General features: G+C 36.7%; 1 protein-coding gene and 1 non-coding gene across 2 annotated transcripts in view; both read right to left on the bottom strand.

The window, feature by feature from the left end:
- Positions 1 to 22,936, bottom strand: part of METAP2 (methionyl aminopeptidase 2) — a 29,990-nt gene extending 7,054 nt beyond the window's left edge. Inside the window, exons 1-6 of the mRNA XM_043881698.1 lie at positions 22,704 to 22,936; positions 20,723 to 20,827; positions 11,581 to 11,646; positions 7,953 to 8,055; positions 1,221 to 1,382; positions 285 to 466 (exon numbers count right to left, since the gene is read on the bottom strand). Coding sequence (XP_043737633.1) covers positions 285 to 466; positions 1,221 to 1,382; positions 7,953 to 8,055; positions 11,581 to 11,646; positions 20,723 to 20,827; positions 22,704 to 22,854 — 769 coding nt within the window. The 5' untranslated portion in view covers positions 22,855 to 22,936. The remainder of the gene's footprint in view (positions 1 to 284; positions 467 to 1,220; positions 1,383 to 7,952; positions 8,056 to 11,580; positions 11,647 to 20,722; positions 20,828 to 22,703) is intronic.
- Positions 2,575 to 2,738, bottom strand: LOC122686177. Its single transcript, XR_006338642.1, has one exon. It is a non-coding gene; the product is annotated as a U1 spliceosomal RNA (small nuclear RNA).
- Positions 22,937 to 25,173: the final 2,237 nt, after the last annotated feature.

The following is a 25,173-nucleotide window of genomic DNA, read 5'->3' as shown; positions in this document are numbered from 1 at the left end:
TTCTGAGTAAATGTTTATTGTTACTCTACAAATAAAAAAGTCTGGAACAACGACCTGAATGAAAATGTAAGATTCTATTTTTCAATCCTTGCTATGATAGGTAACAAACCTCAATTACCCAACAGTTTTCACTGAATTCCATTAAACAGGATACTTTAACATAAATCTCAAAATCTGCCTGAACGTATTAATAGCTCTACTGAAAAGTGAGACATCAAAAAGGGAAAATGTTAAAGAGTTCCATATCTACAGCCCTACCCAAGAAATTATTTCTAAGAACTCACCACTTATATGTGTTCCAAAGTCTATCTTACAGATGTCATCATACTGTAATACTGTTGTGTCACCAGCATTGGGAGTATAATGGGCAGCACAGTTATTCAGAGAACACCCAGTAGGAAATGCCAGGCCTGCGTTTAATCCATTCTCTTTTATTAATTTTCGTGAACAGTCTTCCAACTTCTCACTAAAAAAAGAGAAAGAACTTCTTTACTTTTACATTCTTACCCTTGATGTACCTTACAGCTCATCAAGTTCAGAAAGTTGACTGAAACTCTTAAATTACTTTCTGGGAGTGATCTGAGCACCTTCTGGATGTGACTAAGTAACAGTTCTCCAACTAAGTAACTACTATGAAAACAGTTCATCTCTAAAAAAATAAAGAGAATTTAATCCACTAGAAATCCATTAGAAAAACAGGAAAACATGATCCATTTTCAACTTAATTTATCAGGAAATAAGATTCTTGACTCAGACCAAAGGCTGATTACATTTTTCTCAATGTTACAAGTTTTAAAAATTCTTAGAATCAGAGAACTAAGTTGCAGCTAATTATTAGCTATAGCTAATTATTTCTCAAGGGGAAAACTGGAGAAATAATCACTTTCTTCATTGCATTATAAATGTTTTGTGTCCCAGAATTTTAATTTAATATCCCTTGTTGGCTAGCAAAATAACAGGTTTCCAAACAGAAAGTAAGAACCAGTAATGTGTGCATCTGTACATATGAGAACACGAGTACAAAACAGGGTAGATGAGATGCAAACATCCTCTTACAGTTTCCTCATTACATCAACACGGTAAGGTTTACAGAAGGTATTTCTAGAACCTTCACTTAAAGATCTTTGGCAAGGCAGTAATGAAAGACAAACATAAACCTGAAGAGTTAGAGCTAAGAAAACTTTTTTATCACATTCTTACAAAAACATATCCCTTTTTACCAGATTTCTATCATTGTCATCCCAGGCTTGATCCAGCTCATAACATATTTTCTAACTTGTCGATGTGCTTCTGCAGCTTCTCGAAAATCATTCCAAATCTCTTCGCTAGCTTGATCTAATGCTTTCTTTTCTTCACTTGTAGTTCTCCAAGCAGCTGTTCGCCTTTATAGTATGCATAGTATAGCATTAGTTATTTAAGAAACAGCAAAATAAGAATAATAGCTGAGAGATAAAATACACTAAGATATTCCAAGCAAAAAATTACATACTCAGATTTTTATTAAAAGTCAGCAGTTTCTGAAATACAAGTACCCAACACAGTTACAACCAAGCCAAATCAAGTTAAACCTTTTGTAAGACTCTTAGGAAAAAAGTCATTCTTTCACTCCAGGTAATATAAATTTTAAAGGTGGACCAAATATTAGCATTTAACTTCACCAACAGAGCAAGTACTAAATCCAAAGACTTGACTTAGCAATCTGCATTTATCTTCCTCAAAACATAAATTATGTGCTTTTGCAGGATTTTTCTAATTTTAAATATATATATATATATATATATATATATAAATAAAACATCTTCTTTGAAGGAGATGGCTCATATTCTAAAACTGCTAGGGTGACTGATTTTTATATTCAGTATTTGGGAATGAAGAGATCTACTGACTCCCTTTTTAAGCAGTACATTTCAAAAACAGTAACTTTTCAAATGAAAGTCTTTTGTTTTTATAATTTTCACAGATTCTTAAGCAATACTGAATACAGAATTCACAAGTCAGTGATCACTAAAGTAAAAATTATACTTAGTATAATAGTGATGTCATCAAGAAATAATTTTTATTTGCCTCAAAGTTAGTGGTCACCAAACTACAGCCTGCAGGCAAATCCAGCCTGGCACCTATTTTGTAAATAAAACCATTCTGTGACATAGCTTTGCTCATTTATTTACATATCATGCATAGCTACTTTCATGCTCAACAGCAATGAATTAATACTCAAGACCTAAAATATTTACAATCTGAGTCTCTATAAGAGTTTACCCAATTGCTTTAAACTACAGCCCGCTAAAATAGTGACTCAAAATGCTTTGAGTTTTTCTATGTGTCAACATCAGGTTCACTAGGATTACTTCCCTGTTGCAGCAGCAGCTACCTGTGCCAACATCTACTACCTCTGATTTGCTAGGCCCAAAGGAGCTGTCCCATGTGAAACTGGGAGTATTTAAGAATCACAGAGGCTTCTTTAGCTGTTTACTGTTTGGAAATATTTTTTGGATCTATCTACTGATATTTTCAGAAAACTAAAATATTACAGTACCACCAGTTTAAGGTCAGTTTTTTTTTTTTTAAAAGATTCAGGGGAAAGCGCGAACGCAGTCCCCCACTACCACAAATTATGCAGTCGAGTTTCCCACATTTGGGGAAATCGCAGGGGTCAGCACATCCGGAGTGCAATGGATAAGCCTCGCCCTGGGAAAACCACCTTCGTGATCATGGTATCTCCCCTGCCAGGTAAGTAAGGTCAGTTTTAAACCCATTACATACTTATCAGTCTAGCCTTTTCTCTCCCACAAGTCCAAATCTCTTCCCTGCAAACCAGGAACCCAAATGTTCTAAGAATAAATCATTCTGAGGCACAAGAGTACTGGCTTTATTTTCAAATAATTCTGGCACATATAGTTACAGCCATACCTGGCAGCAAAGGCTGAAACACCTTTTGCTTCAAAAGCCAAAGATTGTGTGGAAAGCAAAAGTATCAGCTAATGTTTACTCTACAGAGTGGTAAGACAAAAGGCTATGTCCACAGGGAACTGATGGACATCATGAATTCAGGGCAATGAAAATGGAATCGGTCATTATGAATTCCCAATTTCTTCTCAACCCAACCATTAAGATTCTTCAAAGTGATTTCTTATAGGTTAAAACATAAGTTTAATTAAATTTCAAATGATATTTGACATTTTACAATCAGAACATGATACAATAAAGATCCCCAATATTGAAGTCAACAGATCTCATGACTATCTTACACTTCTGAAGGTTGCATGGCTGACTCTTGAAGCAGCGGATTCTTCACAAGATTATATAATGTGCTGCACTGTCAGTGAAGAACTATCGATCAAAAACTGAATTTAAATAAATTATTTTGCTAAGTCCTGAGTTCAAGATGAAAGTCATTAGAGATACTGGAGAACCTACTGTCAGGGTCTATAATTTTAATTCAAGGCCCAAGTGAAAGAGAAAGTATGAAGGAGTCTCCCTTTTCTTAAGTTTGATTTTTTGATGTTCAGTTTACTTAACAAAAACTTATAAATAAGATTAAAAAATCACTCTAAGTCATAACAAATATTTTAGAAAGGAATTAATTAAACTGACAGGTGACATATCCGTTTTTACAAAATTATGCCTGCAAAACAAAACTATCGAAACAGTTGCTTGCAAGAGAATCTTTACAGGAAATGTTTATAGAATATGTAAATTCTTCACACCTCTTTGATTTCTGAGTCTTAAATATTTCATCACTTTTATTAGTGGATGTGTTAAAAGCAGAAAAAATAGAAGACCAAAAGACACAAACAAAGGTATCTGAAAGGCTCCTCTGTCCATGGGATCCTCCAGGCAAGAAGACTGGAGTGGGTTGCCATTCCCTTCTCCAGGGGATCTTCCTGACCCAGGGACTGAACTCACGTCTCCCACATTGCAGACAGATTTTTTACCATCTGAGCCACTATTTGCATTTTAAGGTACTACATGCCACATTTACCAAAACCATTTAAAAATGCATATCTTAAAAAAAGACATGTCGTTAGCCCAGAAATAATAAAGCACGCATGTTGACACCAACTCCTGCCTGTGAAAAGCGGTATTTAAAGAGAAAAAGAGGGAATTCCCTGGTAGTCCAGTGGTTAGAACTCTCCGCTCTCCACTGCCAAGGGCCTGGGTTCAACCCCTGGTCAGGGAACTAAGATCCCACAAGCCGTACAGCTTGGCAGGAAAAAAAAAAGAATGCGTGTTTAAACTGCCTATGAGAAGACAGTACAGTTGGTTCCCAACTATAGTTGGTAAAGGAAAATTCTTCTTATAGAATAATGTCAACAAATAAATGTAGAAAAAATGTTGGAATTAGATATTCATCATTCTGAAGTCCTCATAAAATAACTGACAAAGCAAGGATCATCAACAGGTATTAAAATAATTAAGATTGTTTAAAAAAAAAAAAAAAGAATATTCTAACAGTACCCTACAGATTACTTGGAAACTGCAAAAAGAACTTTAAATAAGAAACAGCTGGCTATAACCACATTAATCAAGAGATCAAATAAGGTAAAACTCATCACAGACAGTAAACATTTTAATTCACAGGCAGATTTACAGAAATTTCTATTTTCTTCTTTTTTGCTTATCTATATTCTCTAATTGTACTACCATGAATATGTATTGCTTGTAATATTAACAAATGTCCCCAAAACTGCCTAGTGAATTCAGAAATACAAATCAAGAATTTCAAAAAATTCTTTGTTCCATTTCTAGTGATCCAGAATGAGAAAAATTAGATTCAATTAACATACCAAGATGTTCATCACAGAAATTTCTCTAGTGGTAAAAAATTGAAAACAGTATTAATACTTGAAAATAGGGAAATAACTAATAAAATTAGGCTAGATACAGAACAGAACATCATTAGAGCCATTAAAAATTGGCTTCAAAAATTTTAATAACACAGAAAATACACATAAAGTTTAAGAACCCTAGTAAAAACTGATTTCCAAAATCATGAATTTCTACATGTAAGGAAGATGTTCCTAAGGAATGAGATGTTTACCTTCTCAAAGTAACTTCCCCAAAATTACCAATTACAAGAGGGAAAAGAATAATGATACACCAAAAGAAACTGAATAATATCTTACCCAAATGAAAGAAACTGACATCAGGAGCCTGCATATGTGACAACCACGAAAAGGACAATATATCCACGTATCTAATAACCCACCAAAAATGTACAACGTACTCTCAAATACTTCAGAAAAATAGTACATGTATTACTCCAAGAGATATTATAGTATATAATATCTTCCTGTATTGCTTCAAAAACAGAAGCTACTTTACTTACACAATGTTTAATTTGCATCAGAAAATGACAGCAAAAAGGAAAGGGTAGTTTCTAAGATATACAAAACTTCAATTTTTTCCTTGTATTAAACATTACTTCCAGTTTCCTATTAACAGTGTGTTAACAAGTATAGGAAACCAATGGCTTTCTGGCCCTTCAGTAATTAGAAAACAGAAATGGAAATAAAAATATCTCATTCACATCAGTAACAGAATAAAACCTTTACAAACAAATATAACAAAAAGAGGACATACGTTAAAAAAAATCAGAATGGGTTGGAAAATATATAATGACAATGGATACTATGATACAACTGTCAATTTTCTGAAACAAATACATAATTATGATGGGATTCCAGTAAGAAGGGCATTTTTCTGTGCATATGTGTGTTAAAACTAAAAATATGACCAAAAGTACCTAAGAAAACTATAGGAAGAGTTATGTTTGGTTGGGCTGTATATAGCAGAGAAGAAGCACATTGACTCATCAAACTATCAAAATAAATACTACAGAAATAGAGATGAGTGGAACAGAATAAATAATACAGAAACTGGTTCCATTATACAAGAGAATAGAAATAGAGTTCCATTACATGAGAATAGAATATGGCAAAAGCGGTCATTCAATTAAATAGAATGAAACTACTAAACAAACAACTCTAACACAACTGACTACTGATTTAAAACAAAATAAAATTAGCACTCCCAACCTTAGACAAAAAATTCCAGACCAATTCAAGATGTAATAAAACAAAAAAAAAATAGTTTTGAGAAAATAAGAGACAGCTAAGAACACAAAAGTACAAAATATGAATATATACTGTTATTCAAAATCTTTAAACTTCTATAAGAGCAAAAGAATAAAACCAATAATCAAAAGACACTCAAAATCACTAGCAATGTGGGAATCATAAAATATTAATATGTTAATTTGGCAATTCCACTCCTGAAGAACTATCACGTAATAAAACCGTCAGCATATATGGAGATACATATGTGTCTATCCAAACACATATATGTATACATACATATATATGTATAAGTATATATACATGCCTATTGCAAATGGTTTATAATGGCAAAAAAAAAAAACTGGAGGCAAAGTGAATGCTCATAAATTAAAATGGTGGAATAAAGCACTATATGATCACACCACAGAATATTATGCAGCCATTCAAAAGAATAACAGAGCTTATTAATCAATCAATATTTTGATTGACTTGGGACTTCCAAGATGCAGCCCTGATGAGAAAAGCACGGAGGAGAAAAAACTATACCTACAATTCTATTTTTGTACACCAAATAATAACCAAAACACTCTCCTTACACAAGTAGAGACAGATGTACACATACATGGACATAGAAAAATATGGAAGGCTACCTGCTAGGTGGTTACATGGGTCTGGAAGAAAGGGAAGGAAGAGGAAACAAGCAGGCAAAAAAAAAAAAAAATCAAAAAGATTATATTGAAAAATAAGTGTGATCACATCGTATGTACCATGAAAATTTAGGTAATTAATACAAAGCTCCATGTTTATGACATCCTAAAATGCTTAAGATACAGTGACTGATGTATTCAAATTCAAAGAAAAAATGCCCATGCCATAAGACATAACATCATGTTCCTTTCTAAGTTTAAAGAAAAACAATGATGTCTTTATATAGGTCAAGGAAACAATGGTACAGTAGAAGCTTTCTTAACCAACTATTGCAACCACTGGATTAACCAATGCTCCTGATTATCCTTATAAACTGTATGAACCAATGCTCACTGTATTCTGAATATCAGTGGTTGGGTTCCTGTTCTGAATAACAGTAGCTAACACTTAATGCTTACTACGTGTCTATCACTCTACTAAATACTAAATATTATTCCTCACGACGCTATTAAGTGCCCATGTTATGGATTAGGATATGAAAGCACAAACATGATAAACTACTTGCCCAAGTCACAAAGCTAATAAGTGTTAAAACTGGGATTCAAATGCAGATAGTTTGGTCACAGCAACCAGAATCTTAACTAGTCTGCTAACCAGAAAAAATGTACTCTTTCAGAACACTTCCAAAAGTCAAGTGATCTGTGCCCAAACCAGTCATCTGTACTTGTTACTGCAATGATGTAATTTACTTATATATTACTAAAAAGAATTGTTTCTATGCAAACTAAATTGACTACTCAGAGAAGTTTCATTCAAGGCAAGCTATCAAAAAATACTTCTGTCAAATGGAAATGATTTCAGAAAAAAGATGTAAAGACACAGCCATCAGCCCTCAGATTACTTAGTTCTTGCTGTTCACAGAAACTCAAAATGGAATGGACTCAGTGCATTATGAATACAGCTCACAGGAAAAAAAAAAACTGGAGTCCAATGCGATCTACGCTTAAGGATCAACAATGATGAAAAACAAATGCCTGTTTTAAGTTAACTCTTATCAGTAATGATTAACCAACTACTGGTCCCAATCATCTTGGATAAGAGGGCTTCTACTGTATTTTCTCTGCAACAAATTCGTAAATTTTTTTATTTAGGTAGTAGAGCAAAGTTCCACGAAAAATCAAATCTGCTTTATTGCTAAGCTACCATTTTTGAACGTCAAACTGCAAGTTATTTTGTGATCCTTACCCATCTTGTGTGGGTGGGTATTCGCATTCTTGTCCTTTGGGAAATACACCATTAGGATACAGGTCACATATTGGAACTGAGGGAGGGTCTGTTTGAACTTTTGCTGTGAGATACAAATAAAGCATTAACTTCTGTAGTTAAAAACAAAATTAAGCAGTTATCATTACAGTTTTTCTCAGTTCCTAATTGTTATTACATGTCCTGACTAAGGAATCTCCTTGTTATCACTTTTACAGTTAAAAACAGAAGACATTTCACCACAGTGGCCATCTTCTCTTATTTACAGTTATTTAGGAATAAAAATATCCAACTCCTCATAATTCCATTATGTATTTAAACAGTATATGCTCTGGCACAAAGAACACTTCTAATGTTTCTGTCTTCATTTACTATACTGGAAACAGAAGAGCATATAGAAGAAGCTTTCACAAATAAAAATCAAAGAAGCGACAAGAAAATAAAGAAATCCTACAGCAATAAAAGAAAAATATAAAGCCATTATGTATTAATAAAACAGGTAAAAAAATTATTGGAAGGGTATATGACATATAAAGGTTAAAGAATATACATTCTCAGTGCTAAAAACTTTAGAAACCACATACAAATTTCCAAATACTTGGAAAGTTTCAGTACTTAGCATATTTTTTAAGGACACATTATTTCCCAAACTATATTCTAAGACACCACTGTTCCAAAATGCTTTTTAAAATATTTAGAGATGTGTCTTTTAAAAGTCTGCATAAGACCTAGTTATATACTTCTTACTCTATGAAGAACAATGCTGTATCCAAGGAATGTCAGGAAGTTACATAATTTATTCAATAATACATGACTTTTGATGTATACCTGCAGCATTTACGAACTACCAAGTTGAAGTGCTAACCCTAACCCTAATTTTGATTATAACCTTGGTTATCTTTTGATTATAACCTGTCTTATGTTACAGGTTTTTTATCTGAAATTTTAACACATATTTTATGACAATTGAGCCAAATCATTTATCTACAGAACCACTTTTTGGTTCCTTCTTTTAATGGAATACTCAGTATTTCACGAACACTATTTTCCTCTTTTTGCGTAGTGTTTAGAATTGTTCTACGGGCAAGTAAACTTGGGAAACATCATTTTAGCTTCCTCATAAGAGGGAACATTTAGAATTTTAAATAAGAATGACGTTAAATGTCACCTAATTAAGCTTCACATTCAAATCCAGGAATCCTCTAACATCCCTGACAGATGGCACTACATGCCTGACAATGAAGGCAGTCATTAACTCCACAGCTAAAACCCATTCATTCTGGGAGAACTGTAACTGTTAGAAAGCAATATCCCCATTACTTTCATCTCTTAGCTCTACTTTAGTCTTTGCAGTTAAAAAAATTTTACTCTTCATTGCTACTGCTTCCTTCCTATCTATGATAAGAAGGCACTTTAACACTTTCACTCATACTCACCAGCCTTCTCAGTGTTTAAGTTGGTACTAGATTTGACTTCTACTAATAGTTCAAATAAGGTATAATCAGTATAAGACTACATTATTGATTCTAAAAATCCTGCTGCTACTGAAAGGTCTGGATTCCTAGCATTTTCCTTCATTGTACAAGCATCCAAAATCCTTAGGATCCTACCTATCACCTTACACTAATTTTATATATGCCTATTTAAATTTCAGATTGTTAATAATTCAGTTTTCTTTTGAAATCTTGTTTTTTATCAATCAAAGGATTATCTCATAATCCTGAAATTTATTTCATCTACAAATCTAATAAAGATGCCTTTTATATTGTCCACAAATTACTAAGACAAGATAAAGGACTCAAAAAGATCATCAGAGATAACATAAAGAATTTGTAATCAAAGTAAGTTAAAGCCTAACCTTTACCACTTATTAGCTGTGACTTGGACAAATGGCTAAATGTGCTAAGCCTCAGTTTCCTCATCTACAAAACAAAGAACTAGATGAAATCTTGGATAACCTTTGAAAATTATAATCTACTATGTCCAAGCTATTATCTAAAACTATGAACAATTAGAAGTATCTGTATTGCACTTAATTGTTAACTATCATTTACAATTCTCTCACTTTATAGATGAGGAAAATGAAGGCAATAAACTGCTCCTGATTACATTACTTGGATTATTTCAGAAGTGATTTATGACACAAATAAGACACATTCAAAGCAAATTAGAAAGCAAAAAATCAAAACACAGAAAGAATCTAAAATAGAACCTGAAATAAGGCCAATACAAAACTAGATTTGGCTCTAAATCCTCTAGCAGTCAATTAAAAAAAAGGGGTGGGGGGGGTTAGATTATTTGCATAGTTCATATTTCTGCAAAAAAACACATTAAAAATACTCAGGAAAAGCACAATTATTCTTGATACTAAGATCGGACAAAGAGAGGTCTTTCAAGAGTGCTCATAAAGAAATATAATTAACAGCAAGTTCAACAACCTCCTTAGAGGAGGCACAATAAAGGCTGATGGTATCATACTAAAATGCCTATCAGTGGAAGAGTCTATCAAGTGCAAATACAAAGCAGCCTCTTAACACTCCTCCCTGCTTATCTACCTTCATTAGGAAGCAATTTTAGAGTATTTGAGAAATAGATCTCTCTCAAGCCATTTTCAGGTAACATTATGTCTTAAAAGCACTCTATGAACAATTTTTGAATGAAAGGAATGTGACATTATAATTCCTAGAGATTCCTAGAAAGCAAATAATCTATGTTCATTAAATACAGATTATGCTAGAGGCAGAACTGAAGTCCTGAGTAGAAGGATCTAACCAGAATAGATGCCTGACTAGAAAGAAAGCAATCCCATCTACATCTAGAGATGTATGTATCAGGGAAATGTCTGGCAGAGTTAACAGCTTTTTTTAAAAATAAGTATTTTCAACACAGAGATAAAAATGAAAGTCAAACCCTCAATATTCTCATTCATAAAACTTTATCCTAAAGATTTAGCCAGACAATCAATGGTCCCTGATGCCAAAGAGCATCCAAGATTAGAACTCATTCTGATTCCCAACCCAATCTTTGTTCCCCAGTACTACAGTCACCCCTTATTCTCCCTAAGAGTTTCAGGTCCCTTAAGATGTTTGGCTGTATTATTTATAGAAACAAAATACAAGTAGGATCATATTTTAAGTGAATCTGAAATAGCACAATACAAATATTCCTAATAAAAATTCACCATATTCACAAATTTTAAATAATGGGATTCCTCATTACATATGTCAAGAATCTCTTTAATATCAAAACTGGTAAGTGAACTGCAAATTGTTTATTCTATTATCACATGGTGGCATTATTTAAGTCATCACTGACAAAATTATCTGAATTATTAAGATTTTAAATTATAAAAAGTTTTTTAACTTGCAGTAAAATGCAACAAACTTATTATTAATATTCTTTGACTAAATAACTGAAGAAAATAAAATAACAAGACTGTTAAAACTACTTGCCAAACACTAGTAAGTTTCACTAAATTCTAACTCTATTAGGCCATCACTCATTTCCCTAACATATACCAGGATCTTAAGCAACTTCAAACCTACTCTTCAAGCCTGCTGATTAATAACCACTTGTAATTTGGCAAGTAGGATCAACTAAAGACACTAACGTCCTCTCTTCTTCTTCTTCTTTTTCTTCTTCTTTCCAGCTGCTCCATCTCCATCACCATCTCCATCTAAGAGAAGACATGTCAGATTCATTTAAACCTTATAAGCAGAGGGACAAAACAAGCACACAAGGACATAGAGTGCATCTTAAACAGCACAGGACAAAGTTGACCCAATACTCTTAGAATTTTGTATATTATTAGCTTCAAGTATCAGAATTTGACTTGTGCAATCAAAGGCACTAGTAAACTTTAATTTATTCTAAATACAAGAATTATTGAATAAGACATTTTAAGAAATAATGTATTAAATAACATTTTTTTAAAGCTAAGAAAAATAACTAGTGTTACTTAAATGCCAGTATAATAATGACTATATGACTTCATCTGAAAGGATACTAGTTACATTTGATATATGCTTTGCAGTTAAATACTTGTATTTCACAACCTCATGTGATTCTCAAAACAATCCTAACAAGAAATGTTTAAGGGACATGCCCAAGATAATCCTAATAGATAAATAGTAGAAATGGACCAAGAATATCACTTGATTCCTAATCCAGTGAGAAGTAACTGGGGTCTCATATTTTTTTTTTCATTTATTTTTATTAGTTGAAAGCTAATTACTTTACAATATTGTAGTGGTTTTTGCCATACCTTGACATGAATCAGCCATGGATTTACATGTGTTCCCCATCCCGATCCCCACTCCCGCCTCCCTCCCCATCCCATCCCTCTGGGTCTTCCCAGTGCACCAGCCCTGAGCACTTGTCTCATGCATCCAACCTGGGCTGGTGATCTGTTTCACCCTTGATAGTATACTTTTTCAATGCTATTCTCTCAGAAAAAGAGACATAGATGTACAGAACAGACTTTGGGGTCTCATATTTTAAAATACCTTTTCCTACCTAGTTGTTATCAGAGAAAGAGTTCTCTTTATGCATCAAATTGTATACAAAAAAAACAAAAAACAAAAAACTTACTTTTCCTAGGTTCATAGTTCTCAGATTCTCAAAAGCACCTGATGACCAAAACTGAGAACTATTTCAAAAAAGTTGGCAAAAGACTATCCAAAACAGCCACAATATGCTTGTCAGTTTTTATGATAACTTTCTATACAGCCCAAAGCCCATAAACTTAGAGAAAAAAACAAAGAATATAATTATGACCAAGATTACATAGGGAGTTAAAAGTATTTTAAATAAAGGTATCAAAAATAGACCTAAGTATCTGAATTTCTAAAAACGCTGCTCAATACGTTTTAACAATCATTTCTGAAGTATGCTTATCTACCCACAAATAACATAACTAAGAAAAAGGGATGAATGGGACAGTTTCCGATAATTAGAAGTTGATAGTTTAACAGTATGCCTAGCATATAGTATTTTTTAAAATGTTTCACCTAGTGGTAGTAACTCATGTTTATTTAGCATTAATAATTTTAGTAAAATCCACCCTCATCAAAAAATATCAAATGAGTGCTTATATTTTCTGTTCAAAGTGCTCCCTTTTTACTGCTAGACTGATTAAAGCCATAAAAGAAATCTCACCACACTAACTATATATTCTAATTATCACTCAATCACTGATTTATACTGACCTCTACTTGTCTGTGAGCTCCTTAAGGATTAGACACCATTAAGCACAGTGCCAAGCACGTGATAAATATTCAATCTGTTCAATAAATGAGTGTTCTTTTAGTTTATCCTGTTTATATTTATTTTCACCAAATTGAGAAATAGGAAACAGAAGTTTGGCAAAGAGGGAGGTAACATAATCTAAGGCTTTAATGGGCTGAGTGATAGGAAACTACAACTATTTGACAATTTTTGACCAACAAAATTACGTTTCTTATATTCAATCTTATAATATCAACAGAAACACAGTAGGAAAAACAAATACTACTGATTTACTCATTAGTGGTTTCTGAAGTCAAAGCTTTAACAAAAACAACACTAAAAATTTTGGAAAACACAAATTTCAACATCCTCATGTGTCAAATAATCTAATTAGCATATTGTGCTTTACAGTTTTAAGAGCAGCCTTCTTCATTCATTCAATAAATGTGTGCTGAGTTCTTCAGTGACAGAACAGTAAACAAGAGAGTCTTTGTTCTGGACAAACATTCAATGTAGCACACTGCAATTTACTTAGACTGAACCTGCAACAAAGGCTTCATGATGTATAACCAGTTTTAAACACACTTTCAAAATCATACCAGCACTGTGACCTTGAGCAAGTTAATTAGCCTCCACCACCATGGTATCTTCAACTTTAAAATGGGTAGGATGAAGCTCCTCCTATGATACTGGATCATCCTTCTAAGGTTAATTATTTTATCCAATGTCCAAGGTTGCTACTCAGCACAGAAAAACGGCCACTTGTGCTAGAATGATGGTAGAGCCAGGGTATAAATTTTAATACCATATGCTCATACTTCCACCTACCATAGTGAAGTGAAGTCATGTCCAACTCTTTGCGACCCCATGGACTGTAGCCTACCAAGTTCCTCCGTCCATGGGATTTTCCAGGCAAGAATACTGGAGTGGGTTGCCATTTCCTTCTCCAGGAGATCTTCCCGACCCAGGGATTGAACCCGGGTCTCCCACACCGTAGGCAGATGCTTTACCGTCTGAGTCACCAGGGAAGTCCTTTCCACCTATCATACCATGCTACAATGTATGTTTTTAATGTCTGTCTTTCAGAGCATCTCAGGATACTCTAAATAGACAGAGACCGTTCTTTTCTGCATTAGCACCATGCCCAAATCAATTAATACTTGATATGACAACTGGACATCAATATGCAAAAAAAAAAAAAGAATCTCAATCCTTACCTTATATAAAAATTAATTCTAAATGGACATAGACCTAAGCATATAAAACATTATATACATAAAGCAGTTCTTCCTTTTAACATTTACGACACATACAAAACTTACTGAAAAGAATACAAGAGAAAAATCTTCATGACTTTAAAGACATCAATTATTTAACTTTTGGACAGGACACAAAAAAACATGACCCAGAAAGGAAAAAAGTTGATAAACTGGACTTCATCAAAATTAAAATCTTTTCTGCTACAAACAATACAAGCATGGGGGAAAAAGGCTGTAAAATATGTAACTGATGAAGAACTTGCATAAAGAACTACTTACACCTCAGTAAGACAACAAATAACCCAACTGAAAAATAAACAAATGGTACTGAACATACACTTCAAAGATAAATGAAAGACAAATAAAAATATGAAAAGATGACATACCACTATACACCTACTGGACTAAAATTAAAATAAACAGTACCAGTGCTTATGAGGATACAAAGGGACCAGAACTTTCAAACACTGTTGACAAGAATGCAAAACAGTTTGATAAGCTTCTTATGAGGTTAAACATACACTTACCACATTACCAGCAACTGTACTCTTAGGTATTTACTCAGAAGAAATGAAAACATAAGCCTACACGTATGCAAATGATCACAGTAACTTTATCCATAAAAGACAAAATCTGGAAACAATCCAAATAGTCATTAACTAGTAAATGGACAAATTTGGAATATTGCTCAGCAATAAAAAGTAGTAAACTACTGATACATATGCAACTGGATAACTCTCAAAAACATCATGTGAAGTGAAACAAGCCGAACACCAAAATGGCTGCATACTATAAAAATTCCATTCATACAGTATTGTAGAAAAAACTATAGGAACAGAAAATATATCAAAAGTTACCAGGAGTCAGCAAATAGAGCAAGAGAACTGACTACAAAAGGGCAAAGGGAACATTTTGTGTGGGGATGAAAATGTTAAATGGATATGGTATATGGTCTATATGTTGGGTGTGGTGCTCAGTTGTGTCAGACTCTTTGAGACCCCACAGACTGTAGCCTGCCAGGCTCCTCTCTCTACAGTTTCCCAGGTAAGAATACTGGAGTGGATCTTCCTGACCAAGGAATCAAACCCCAGTCTCCTGCACTGCAGGCAGATTCTTTATCATCTGAGCCACCAGGGTTAGTACATTGCCAAATACCCACAGGATTACCTTTCTACATCAACACCCCCGTTTGCAAATAAACAAATCTAAAATTAAACTCAGCATAACCTTTTTTGCCTGCAGCACCCTCTTCTAATCTCTGAACCAACTTTCCCTCTGTACCTCACCATTTCAATCAATGGTACCAACATCCAGTCACCCAAACTCGAAACCTAGACCCCTAGAGTCTGCTAATTTCTCATCTATCCTCCTCTCCAGATTTCGTTGTTGTTTAGTCATTAAGTCGTGTCGACTCTTTCATGACCCCATGAAAGCCCTCTATCTAGACTGAAAGCCACTAAATCCTTTGAATTTTGCTTCCACGATCACTGTTCCATTGGACCCTTCCTTTCCATTCTCATTACCACATGCCTGAGGCTACTGTCAACTGGCCTCCAAAATGATCTCCATGCCTCTATTTCCTCACTTCTAACAAACCTGCATGTACATGAAGACTATATTATCTTTTCATAACATTCTTCTTTTAAGAATGCTCAAATTCATAGAAAAAGGGATCAGATTTGAGGTTACCAGAGACAGGGTGGGCAGATGAAGGTGGTCAAAATGTACAACTTCCAGTTAGAAGATAAATTACTACGAGGGCTTCCCTGGTGGCTCAGACGGTAAAGAACTTGCCTGCAATGTGGGAGACCCAGGTTTGATCCCTGGGTCAGGAAGATCCCTGGAGAAGGGAATGGCAACCAACTCCAGTATTCCTGCCTGGAGAATTCCATGGACAGAGAACCTGGCAGGCTACAGTCTGTGGGGTCACAAAGAGTCAGACACAACTGAGCGAAACTCTGTCTTTGAGAGATGTAAGGTACATGATTAACATAATATTGCTTTACGTTATATATGAAAATTCTTAAAATAGTAAATCCTAAGAGTTCTCACAAGGAAAAAAAATTTTTTTTTTATTCTGTATCCATATGAGATGATGAATATTCACTAAGCTTACATGGTAATCATTTTACGATGTACATAAGTCAAATCATTGTGCTGTATACCTTAAACATACACAGAACTGTATGCCAATTATAAAACTGGGAGGAAAAAAGAATTAACAAATGAAAAATGGGAAAAAGGAACTGATCAAAGACTCCCTCAATGAATCACCTCATAATGAGGCCAGTATGCACTGTTTACTACACTTTGAATACTCTCTCAGCATTGTCCTGCCCCACAATGGTCCTGTTTGCTTGGCTTTTATTTAAGTTCCATTCCTTCAAATGAGCTTTCCTTCAGCAATCAGCTCACAATTCCACCTCCAAATTTCATAACTTTTACTGCAGGTACCAGTATACTTTATCACCTCTATGTTTTGTCCTCCACAATGATCAATTTTCCTTAAGAACAAAGATTTTGAACTATTAGCTTTCCATCCACTCAGATTTCTCACACAGTTACAGTATTGACTGATCCTCATTATCAAAATGAATTAGGAATATGATAAACCAAATTGGAGAAAACTAATATTTCTAAAATCTGCTTTAATACATTGAAGATTTCCATTCTGAAAAGCAAAATTTTCTCCTTCAATGTCTAGAGATTCATATAACTCTGAAGAAGTGCAATGAAACAAGGCATTATCTTCAAAGCACCTGATACCCTACACATAGTGAGTCAACAGCAACCTGGAATTTATAATTACTGTTCTTGTTAAGAGTTCAAAATATGTTCATAATCTGAAGTATAAACCAAGGCAGAATGGACAAGACTTCTGCTTAAAGAAAACAAAAATCTAACTATTTTCCTTTTCCTTGAGTCTGAAACCAAGCAGGACTCTGTAGGACAGATCCTGCCTCTTGGTGGTAAAAGAGCTTTAAACTCTTGGGCTTTCCCTGAGTTCCAAAGAACAAATTTAACCAGAGACATGAGAAAAACCCAGAAACAAAGGACAACAGTCCAACAACACAAAATCATAATAGTTTAGCCACACAGAGTAAAGGACCTTTAGTTTCTCCTCAAGGGCTATAGATAATACCGAGCCACATTCTTGAGTTGGTTTGCAGATACTAAACCCCCTACCAGGCAGAAAAGTTAGCTGTATGCTGACTCCAGGTAAGTTGAGGCCAGAAAACTGATAACTGAGATTCCCAAAAAGTCACCCTGATAGTGCACAAACAACCGATCAGAAGAATGTCCACAAGCTGATCAGACACATGGCAACCCTCACCCCTAATGCTGCCTTTAAAAATCCTTCCCTAAAAGCCTTGTTTTAGAAGTTCCAAAGAACAGCAAGGAGAAAAAGAAAGCCTTCTTAAGAGAACAACGAAAAGGAAAACAATAGAATGGGAAAGACTAGAGATCTCTTCAAGAAAATTAGATACCAAGGGAACATTTCATGCAGAGATAGACACAATAAAGGACAGAAATGGTATGAACCAAGCAGAAGATATTAAGAAGAGGTGGCAAGAATACACAGAAGAACTGTACAAAAAAGATCTCAATGACCCAGATAACCACCATGGTGTCAACCAGTCACCTAGAGCCATACATCCTGGAGTGTAAAGTCAAGTGGGCCTTAGGAAGCATCACTACAAACAAAGCTAGTGGAGGTGATGGAATTCCAGCTGAGCTATTTCAAATCCTAAATGATGCTGTGAAAGTGCTGCACTCAATATGCCAGCAAACTTGGAAAACTCAGCAGTAGCCACAGGACTGGAAAAGGTCAGTTTTCATTTCAATCCCAAAGAAGAGCAATGCCAAAAAATGTTCAAACTACAATACAATTACACTCATATCACATGCTAGTGAAGTAATGTTCAAAATCCTTCAAGCTAGGCTTCAGCAGTATGTGAACCGAGAACTTCTAGAAGTACAAGCTGGATTAGAAAATGCAGAGGAACCAGAGATCAAATTGCCGACATCTGCTGGATCATGGAAAAAGCAAGGGAATTCCAGAAAAGCACCTACTTCTGCTTCACTGACTACGCAGATCACAACAAACTGTGGAAAATTCTTTAAGAGATAAGAATACCAGACCACTTTACCTGCCTCCTGAGAAACCTGTATGTAGGTCAAGAAGCAACAGTTAGAACCGGACATGAAACAACAAACTGGTTTCAAATTGGGAAATGAGAACGTCAAGTCTGTATACTGTCACCCTGCTTATTTAACTTATATGCAGAATACATCATGTGAAATGCCAGGCTGGATGAAGCACAGACTGGAATCAAGACTGCCGGGAGAAATATCAATAACCTCAGCTACACAGATGACACTACCCTAATGGCAGAAAACGAAGAGGAACTAAAAAGCTTCTTGATGAAGGTGAAAGAAGAGAGTGAAAAAGCAGGCTTAAAACTCAGCATTCAGAAAACGAACACCATGGCATCTAGTCCCATCACTTCACGGCAAATAGATAGGGAAAAAAATGGCAACAGTGACAGACTTTATTTTCTTGGGCTCCAAAATCACTGCAGATGGTGACTGCAGCCATGAAATTAAAAGATGCTTGCTCCTTAGAAAAGCAAAAACACCATTTTGCCGACAAAGGTCCATACAGTCTAAGTTATGGTTTTTCCAGTAGTCATGCACAGCCATAAAGAAGGCTATGTGCCAAAAAATTGATGCTTTCTAATTGTGGTGCTGGAGAAGGCTCTTGAGGGTCCCATGAACAGAAAGGAGATCAAACCAGTCAATCTTAAAGGAAATCATTCCTGATTATTATACTGGAAGGACTGATGCTGACACTAAAGCGTCAACACTTTGGCCACCTGATAGGAAGAGCCGACTCATTGGAAAAGACCCTGATGCTAGGAAAGATTGAGGGCAGGAGGGGAAGGGGACGACAGAGGATGAGATGGTTTGATGGCAACACTGACTCAAATGAACATGAGCTTGAGCAAATGCCAGGAGATAGTGAAGGAAAGGGAAGCCTGGAGTGCCACAAGCCATGTGGTCGGCAAGGAGTTGGACACGACTGAGTGACTGAACAACAAAAAGCCTTCAGAGCTTTTGAGCATGAGATGTCCATTCTCCCTGTTTGGCATTTTGCAATTAAACACTGTACTTTCCTTTGCTACAACCCAGTGTCCATGTTCGGTATCAATTCTCGGCAATTTTTTTTTTTTTTTTTTTACTGAATTTGACCATAATCTCCTTGAAGGCTTACAGAACTTATCTTCCTAAAGGAAGCACAACTGCTTTGCATTATCCTAACACAAGAAAAGTACAACAGGTATTTGTTGCTAAAGATTGGAAGGCATAAGCCCTAGCTGGCAGTGCTTGAGGAAGAATAGCTCACAGCAGTATATAATTAAGAATGGGAAGCCCCATCTCCTCTTCTGCCTAAAGAGGCTATAGAATAATAGTTCTCCCAACTAATCACTCCCTCCGCTGTCTTATTGATAGCATCAATTCCTACAATTCCAAGAATTGTTGTTTTTATAGAAACCTTTGGCAAAAGCTCTAAAATACAAGGATTTGGGGCCAGCAAATTCATAATAGGTTTTAGAAGCACTCCAATGTGCTCCTTTGAAAATAAATAAAAGTACCTTTGATAGAGTACAAGGAACAGACTTGGAATCAGGAAGATCCCTTGGAGGAGGGCATGGCAACTCACTCCAGTATTCTTGCCTGGAGAATCCTATGGACAGAGGAGACTTGCGCTACGGTCCATATGGTCACAAAGAGTCAGACCTGACTGAAGTGATTTAACATGCACAGGTGCTAGATTTGAAACTGACTTTATTTACACATACTAACTGTGTCAGATTGGGCAAATCATGTAACTATCATTTCCTGTTTGCTAGGTTTTTGTGAGGGTAAAATAAAAATGGATGGAAGTATCCTAAGATAGTGCCTAGTACATATTAGTTGTTCAATAAAAGATCAACATTCATTCAATTTTATCTTATTAATACTCATCTACTACTTGGCTTTTTACCAAGTACATTTTAAAAAGCTGAGATCTGTGTTACTTAAGCATTCAACATATCCAACTTTTTAAAGAGTTGCTAATAAATACCTTTTTGTTTTTACCTGTGACATTAAGGTTTTAACATCAATTAAGTAAAATATCAGAGAATATTGGATTATATTGACAAATAAGCAGCTTTATATTCTCTTGCCCTCCTAACCATAAAATTCAAATGAACCATTTACCTTCATCGTCATCATCTCTTTCTTTCTCTTCCAATGCTTGTCTTTCCAATTGTCTTGCCACCTCATCAACTGAGGCTCCTGCTTCTTTATCAGGTTCCTGTTGTCCTGTTGATCAAATATAACAACTAAATCAAATCTGACAAAGGTAACTTCCCACTAGAATATGTTCTAAGGAAGCTAAAAAACACATAACTCTTCCTGACAAGTGTTCAGGAAACAAAAACAGAACCATTGTAAGGAGAACAGAATTTATTTAATGAGAGAAAAATCTTCCATATCTAAGTGGTACTGCCCATTTAATAAGATACTCATTAGGAGGCATTCTCTGTGCTAAGAGCTAATGATGAGGTGGTCCCTACCCTTAAGCAGCTTAACTTTCTAAAGTATTTAACAATTAATCTACAGCAAATACTTTATTAACCAAGCAGGAACTTAAGATGAGCAATAAATGGTGAAGGCCTTAGTAAGATGATATCTGTGGGAAATCCTGGAAGCTTCAGGGGTTCAGATAGAAACTCAAGCTGAGCAGGGTAAAATCAAAATATATAGGAAAAGTTATTCCATTACTAAAAAAACCAAAATTCCCCAACAGCTAAACACAAGACCAGGCCCTGCTCTAGAAGGGATTACAATCTAGCCATAAGAGTAATACGTAAAAAGAGGTAGCATTACCAGGTAGTACATGAGGTGACATGCTAGCTACCATAGAGAATTCATACTGAGATACACAACTGTTAAAAACATATTAGGGTTGGTCTGCTAAACACCGTAAAGGACAAACTGAAGAGTTTGGATTTCATCTGAAAACCAGGAACAGCCACCAGACTATGTCCTGAAATTAAATTTTGCTCTTGAAAGTGTCCCAGCATCTACAACTCTTCCCTCTTCAACTCCCAACTAATCAAAATTTCAGAAAGATACAGATTAACTGTCTTCAACCTCTCTCAACTCCACTTCATCATTTCTGGCCTTTCCATTTTTCTCTCATTCTTTCCGCAGCTGATTTTAACAGTACAAATAATTTTTCCTAAAATGAAGGCCTTGATGCATCAAAAACAATGACTTTTCATATTCAAATATTTAAGTTTCTAACTTATAATCTAACTGTAAACTTTCAGCTGTTTTCTTTGCCTTACCAGTGGATTTAGAGTAGCTTCATTCAGACTCAAGCATATTCTACCCAGACTGCCTACAAGTGGCATCATAATTCAGGCCTAAAGCCCCAAAGCTTGATGATACTGTAGGATTAGGAGGTGAGGATTCACACCGCCGCCACACATCCTGCTATTACTACTCAGTGACAAGAGCACATTCTCAGACACACACACCCCCAAATTCACACACACAAACACACACCCCCCAAAAGTGCAGCGCGCCACAAAATCACACATCCACACACCTACCCACCCAAACAGTGACAAGAGCGCATGGGCATTCTCTCTCACACACACCCCAAATTCACACACACACCCAACTCCAAAGTGCGGCGCGCCACAAAAATCCCTCCGTAAACTAGGATGATAGGGGGAGGTGCGATCCAGGCACTAAGACTTGCCCACTCCACCCCCACTCTCGACGAAAAGATGTCCCACGTCTCTCCAGCACAGAGGCGGCAGTGTGGTCAGAACCAGATTTTCAAGGAGGAGGCCAACCCGCAAGGTGGGAGGGCTGGGCCCGGTGCATGGCTTCAAGTCCGTCGCATCGTCTGCGTGGGAGCGAAGTTCCGGCAATTTAGAAGCTCTGTCCCAGCAACCCCACAGAAACCGAGGCACCCTCTTCTCCGCCACCTCACACCCAAAAGACGCCTGGAAGAAGTCACCTCTTCCCGGGACTGGGAATCTGTAGCGCTCCCGTGACACACGCTCAGTCCTGGGAGTCACTCCACGGTGCTCAGTTCCCAGGCCCTGTCACCAACGCCGAGCCCGATCGAGCGGTTTGGCCATCCCGGCGGGGACTGGGAAAACATAAAACTCCCCTTTACCTGGGGCAGCCCCTTTACTCTTCTTCTTCTTCCGTCTTTTTTTCTTGGCCGCCTCTTCAGCCGTAGAGGCAGCTCCCTCTTCCCTGTCGTCTGGATCCAGGTCGCCATTCAGGTGGCTCCCGCAGGACGCTGCCTCCTCCACACCCGCCATGTTGCCCGAGAGAGCGCGAGGCACTGAAACAGAAGAGCGAGGGCCCGCTCCTTCTTCACCCACCTACACCAGCGACGCCGGAAGTTGCTCTCGATGGTAGAGGCGCGGGGAATGCTGGGACTACGGAGGACTCGACTGTGAGGGCGGTGCGCGGGGAGGGGCCGGGCTCACCCCCAGCTGGCGCGAGCGTGGCCGAGGAGACGTGAAACACCTGGCGAAACCAGACTTTTCCCCCTTCTCTCGCTTCGGGCAAACTTGCCTGCTTAGGGTCAGGTGGAAAGCCCGCGCCTGATTTGTGGACAGGTGTTCACCCCGCGGGAGAGAGGCTCCTCGACTGAAACCGAAAACTTTTAGATTTCGTGGTTTTATACTGCGCACCAGCAGCGAGGAGAAGGTCGAAAAAATTGCATTAACTTGTACACAGCTCTTTTATGACTCGAAAGGACTGCGTTTTTATTCACTATTACAGCTCACGGCGAGGCTGTCCAAGCTGTTAAGAAGATATACCTACAAAGGCCCTGACTGAATCAGTCAGAGATAAGAAGACGTTTATTCATAGAGAAGCCAAAGGAAGACAGTGTCTCAAGGAGGGAGTAACCAACTGCGTTGAGTGCTGCTAAGAAGTAAGAGAGTGAAAAATGTCAGATGTATATAGTAGCGTGGTAGCCACTGGCAACTTTAGCAAGAGCTATTTAGGTAGAGAGATGGAAGTCAGTCTAAAGAGAGTTGAGGAACGAGAGGAAATAAGAGAATCTCTTCATCCTTCAAGTTTCAACTTAAATGCCATTCCCTCAGAGATCCCTCCTCAGCAATCTAAATCGGTCCCTACTCTCACTAAATTCTTAATTTTGTTTCATGGCGGTTTGTAATTATTTATGTCATTATTTGTTTTTTGTGTGTCTCTCCAACTGTTTGAAGTCCGTGAAGACAAGAACATTACCAGTTTTGTATTTTTCTTAGCAGCACCTACCTCTAACTAAAGCATTGTAGGAACCAAGTAGACTCATTGTATAAATAGCGCTTAAGAAGTACCCTGTACTTTACATTCATTGTCTTCTTTCATCCATTTTTGAGTTGGGGAAATTCGAGCTATAATTTTGGTAACTTGCACCAGGTCATACAGGAAGTAAATAGGGTTAGAATCCAAACCCAGATTACTAAGCACCAGAAATTTAGTAATTCTGTATTCTAACGTTCCCATTGAAATTTCAAATCAGTCCAATAAATATGTATTGATTGTACATTAGCACTAATTTTTCTTGGTGGAAGCTACAAAGTGAAAAATAAATACTCTCAAGAAAGTTTTGCATTCAATGAGACAGACATATCACTTCAGTTTAGTCGCTCAATCATGTCCAACTCTTTGTGACCCCATGGACAGCAGCACACCAGGCCTCCCTGTCTATCACCAACTCCAGGAGTTCGCCCAAACTCATGTCCATTGAGTTGGTGATGCCATCCAACCATCTCATCCTCTGTCGTCCCCTTCTCCTCCTGCCTTCAATCTTTCCCAGCATCAAGGTCTTTTCAAATGAGTTGGTTCTTTACATCAGGTGGCCAAAGAATTGGAGTTTCAGCTTCAGCATCAGTCCTTCCAATGAACACTCAGGACTGATCTCCTTTAGGATGAACTGGTTGGATCTCCTTGCAGTCCAAGGAACTCTCAAGAGTCTTCTCCAACACCACAGTTCAAAAGCATCAATTCTTTGGCGCTCAGCTTTGTTTATATCCAACTCTCACATCCATATATGACTACTGGAAAAACAATAGCCTTGACTAGACGTCCTTTGTTGGCAAAGTAATGTCTCTGCTTTCTAGTATGCTGTCTAGATTGGTCATAACTTTTCTTCCAGGGAGCAAGCATCTTTTAATTTCATGGCTGCAATCACCATCTGCAGTGATTTTGGAGCCCGCAAAATAAAGTCTCTCACTGTTTCCATTGTTTCCCCATCTATTTGCCATGAAATGATGGGACCAGATGCCATGATCTTAGTTTTCTTAATGGTGCGCTTTAAGCCCACTTTTTCACTCTCCTTTCTCACTTTCATCAAGAGACTCTTTAGTTTTTCTTCGTTTTCTGGCATAAGGGTGGTGTCATCTGCGTATCTGAGGTTATTGATATTTCTCCCGGCAATCTTGATTTCAGCTTGGGCTTCATCCAGCCCAGTGTTTCTTATGATGTACTCTGCATATAAGTTAAATAAGCATGGTGACAATATACAGCCTTGACATACTCCTTTCTTTATCTGGAACCAGTCTGTTGTTCCGTGTCCAGTTCTAACTGTTGCTTCCTGACCTGCACACAGATTTCTCAAGAGG

Source organism: Cervus elaphus, chromosome 3 (genome assembly GCF_910594005.1).
Source record: "Cervus elaphus chromosome 3, mCerEla1.1, whole genome shotgun sequence".
In the NCBI taxonomy this organism is placed as follows: Eukaryota; Metazoa; Chordata; class Mammalia; order Artiodactyla; family Cervidae; genus Cervus; species Cervus elaphus.
The sequence above is the reverse complement of the archived record's forward strand: the minus strand, read 5'-3'. Positions and strand labels throughout refer to the sequence as shown.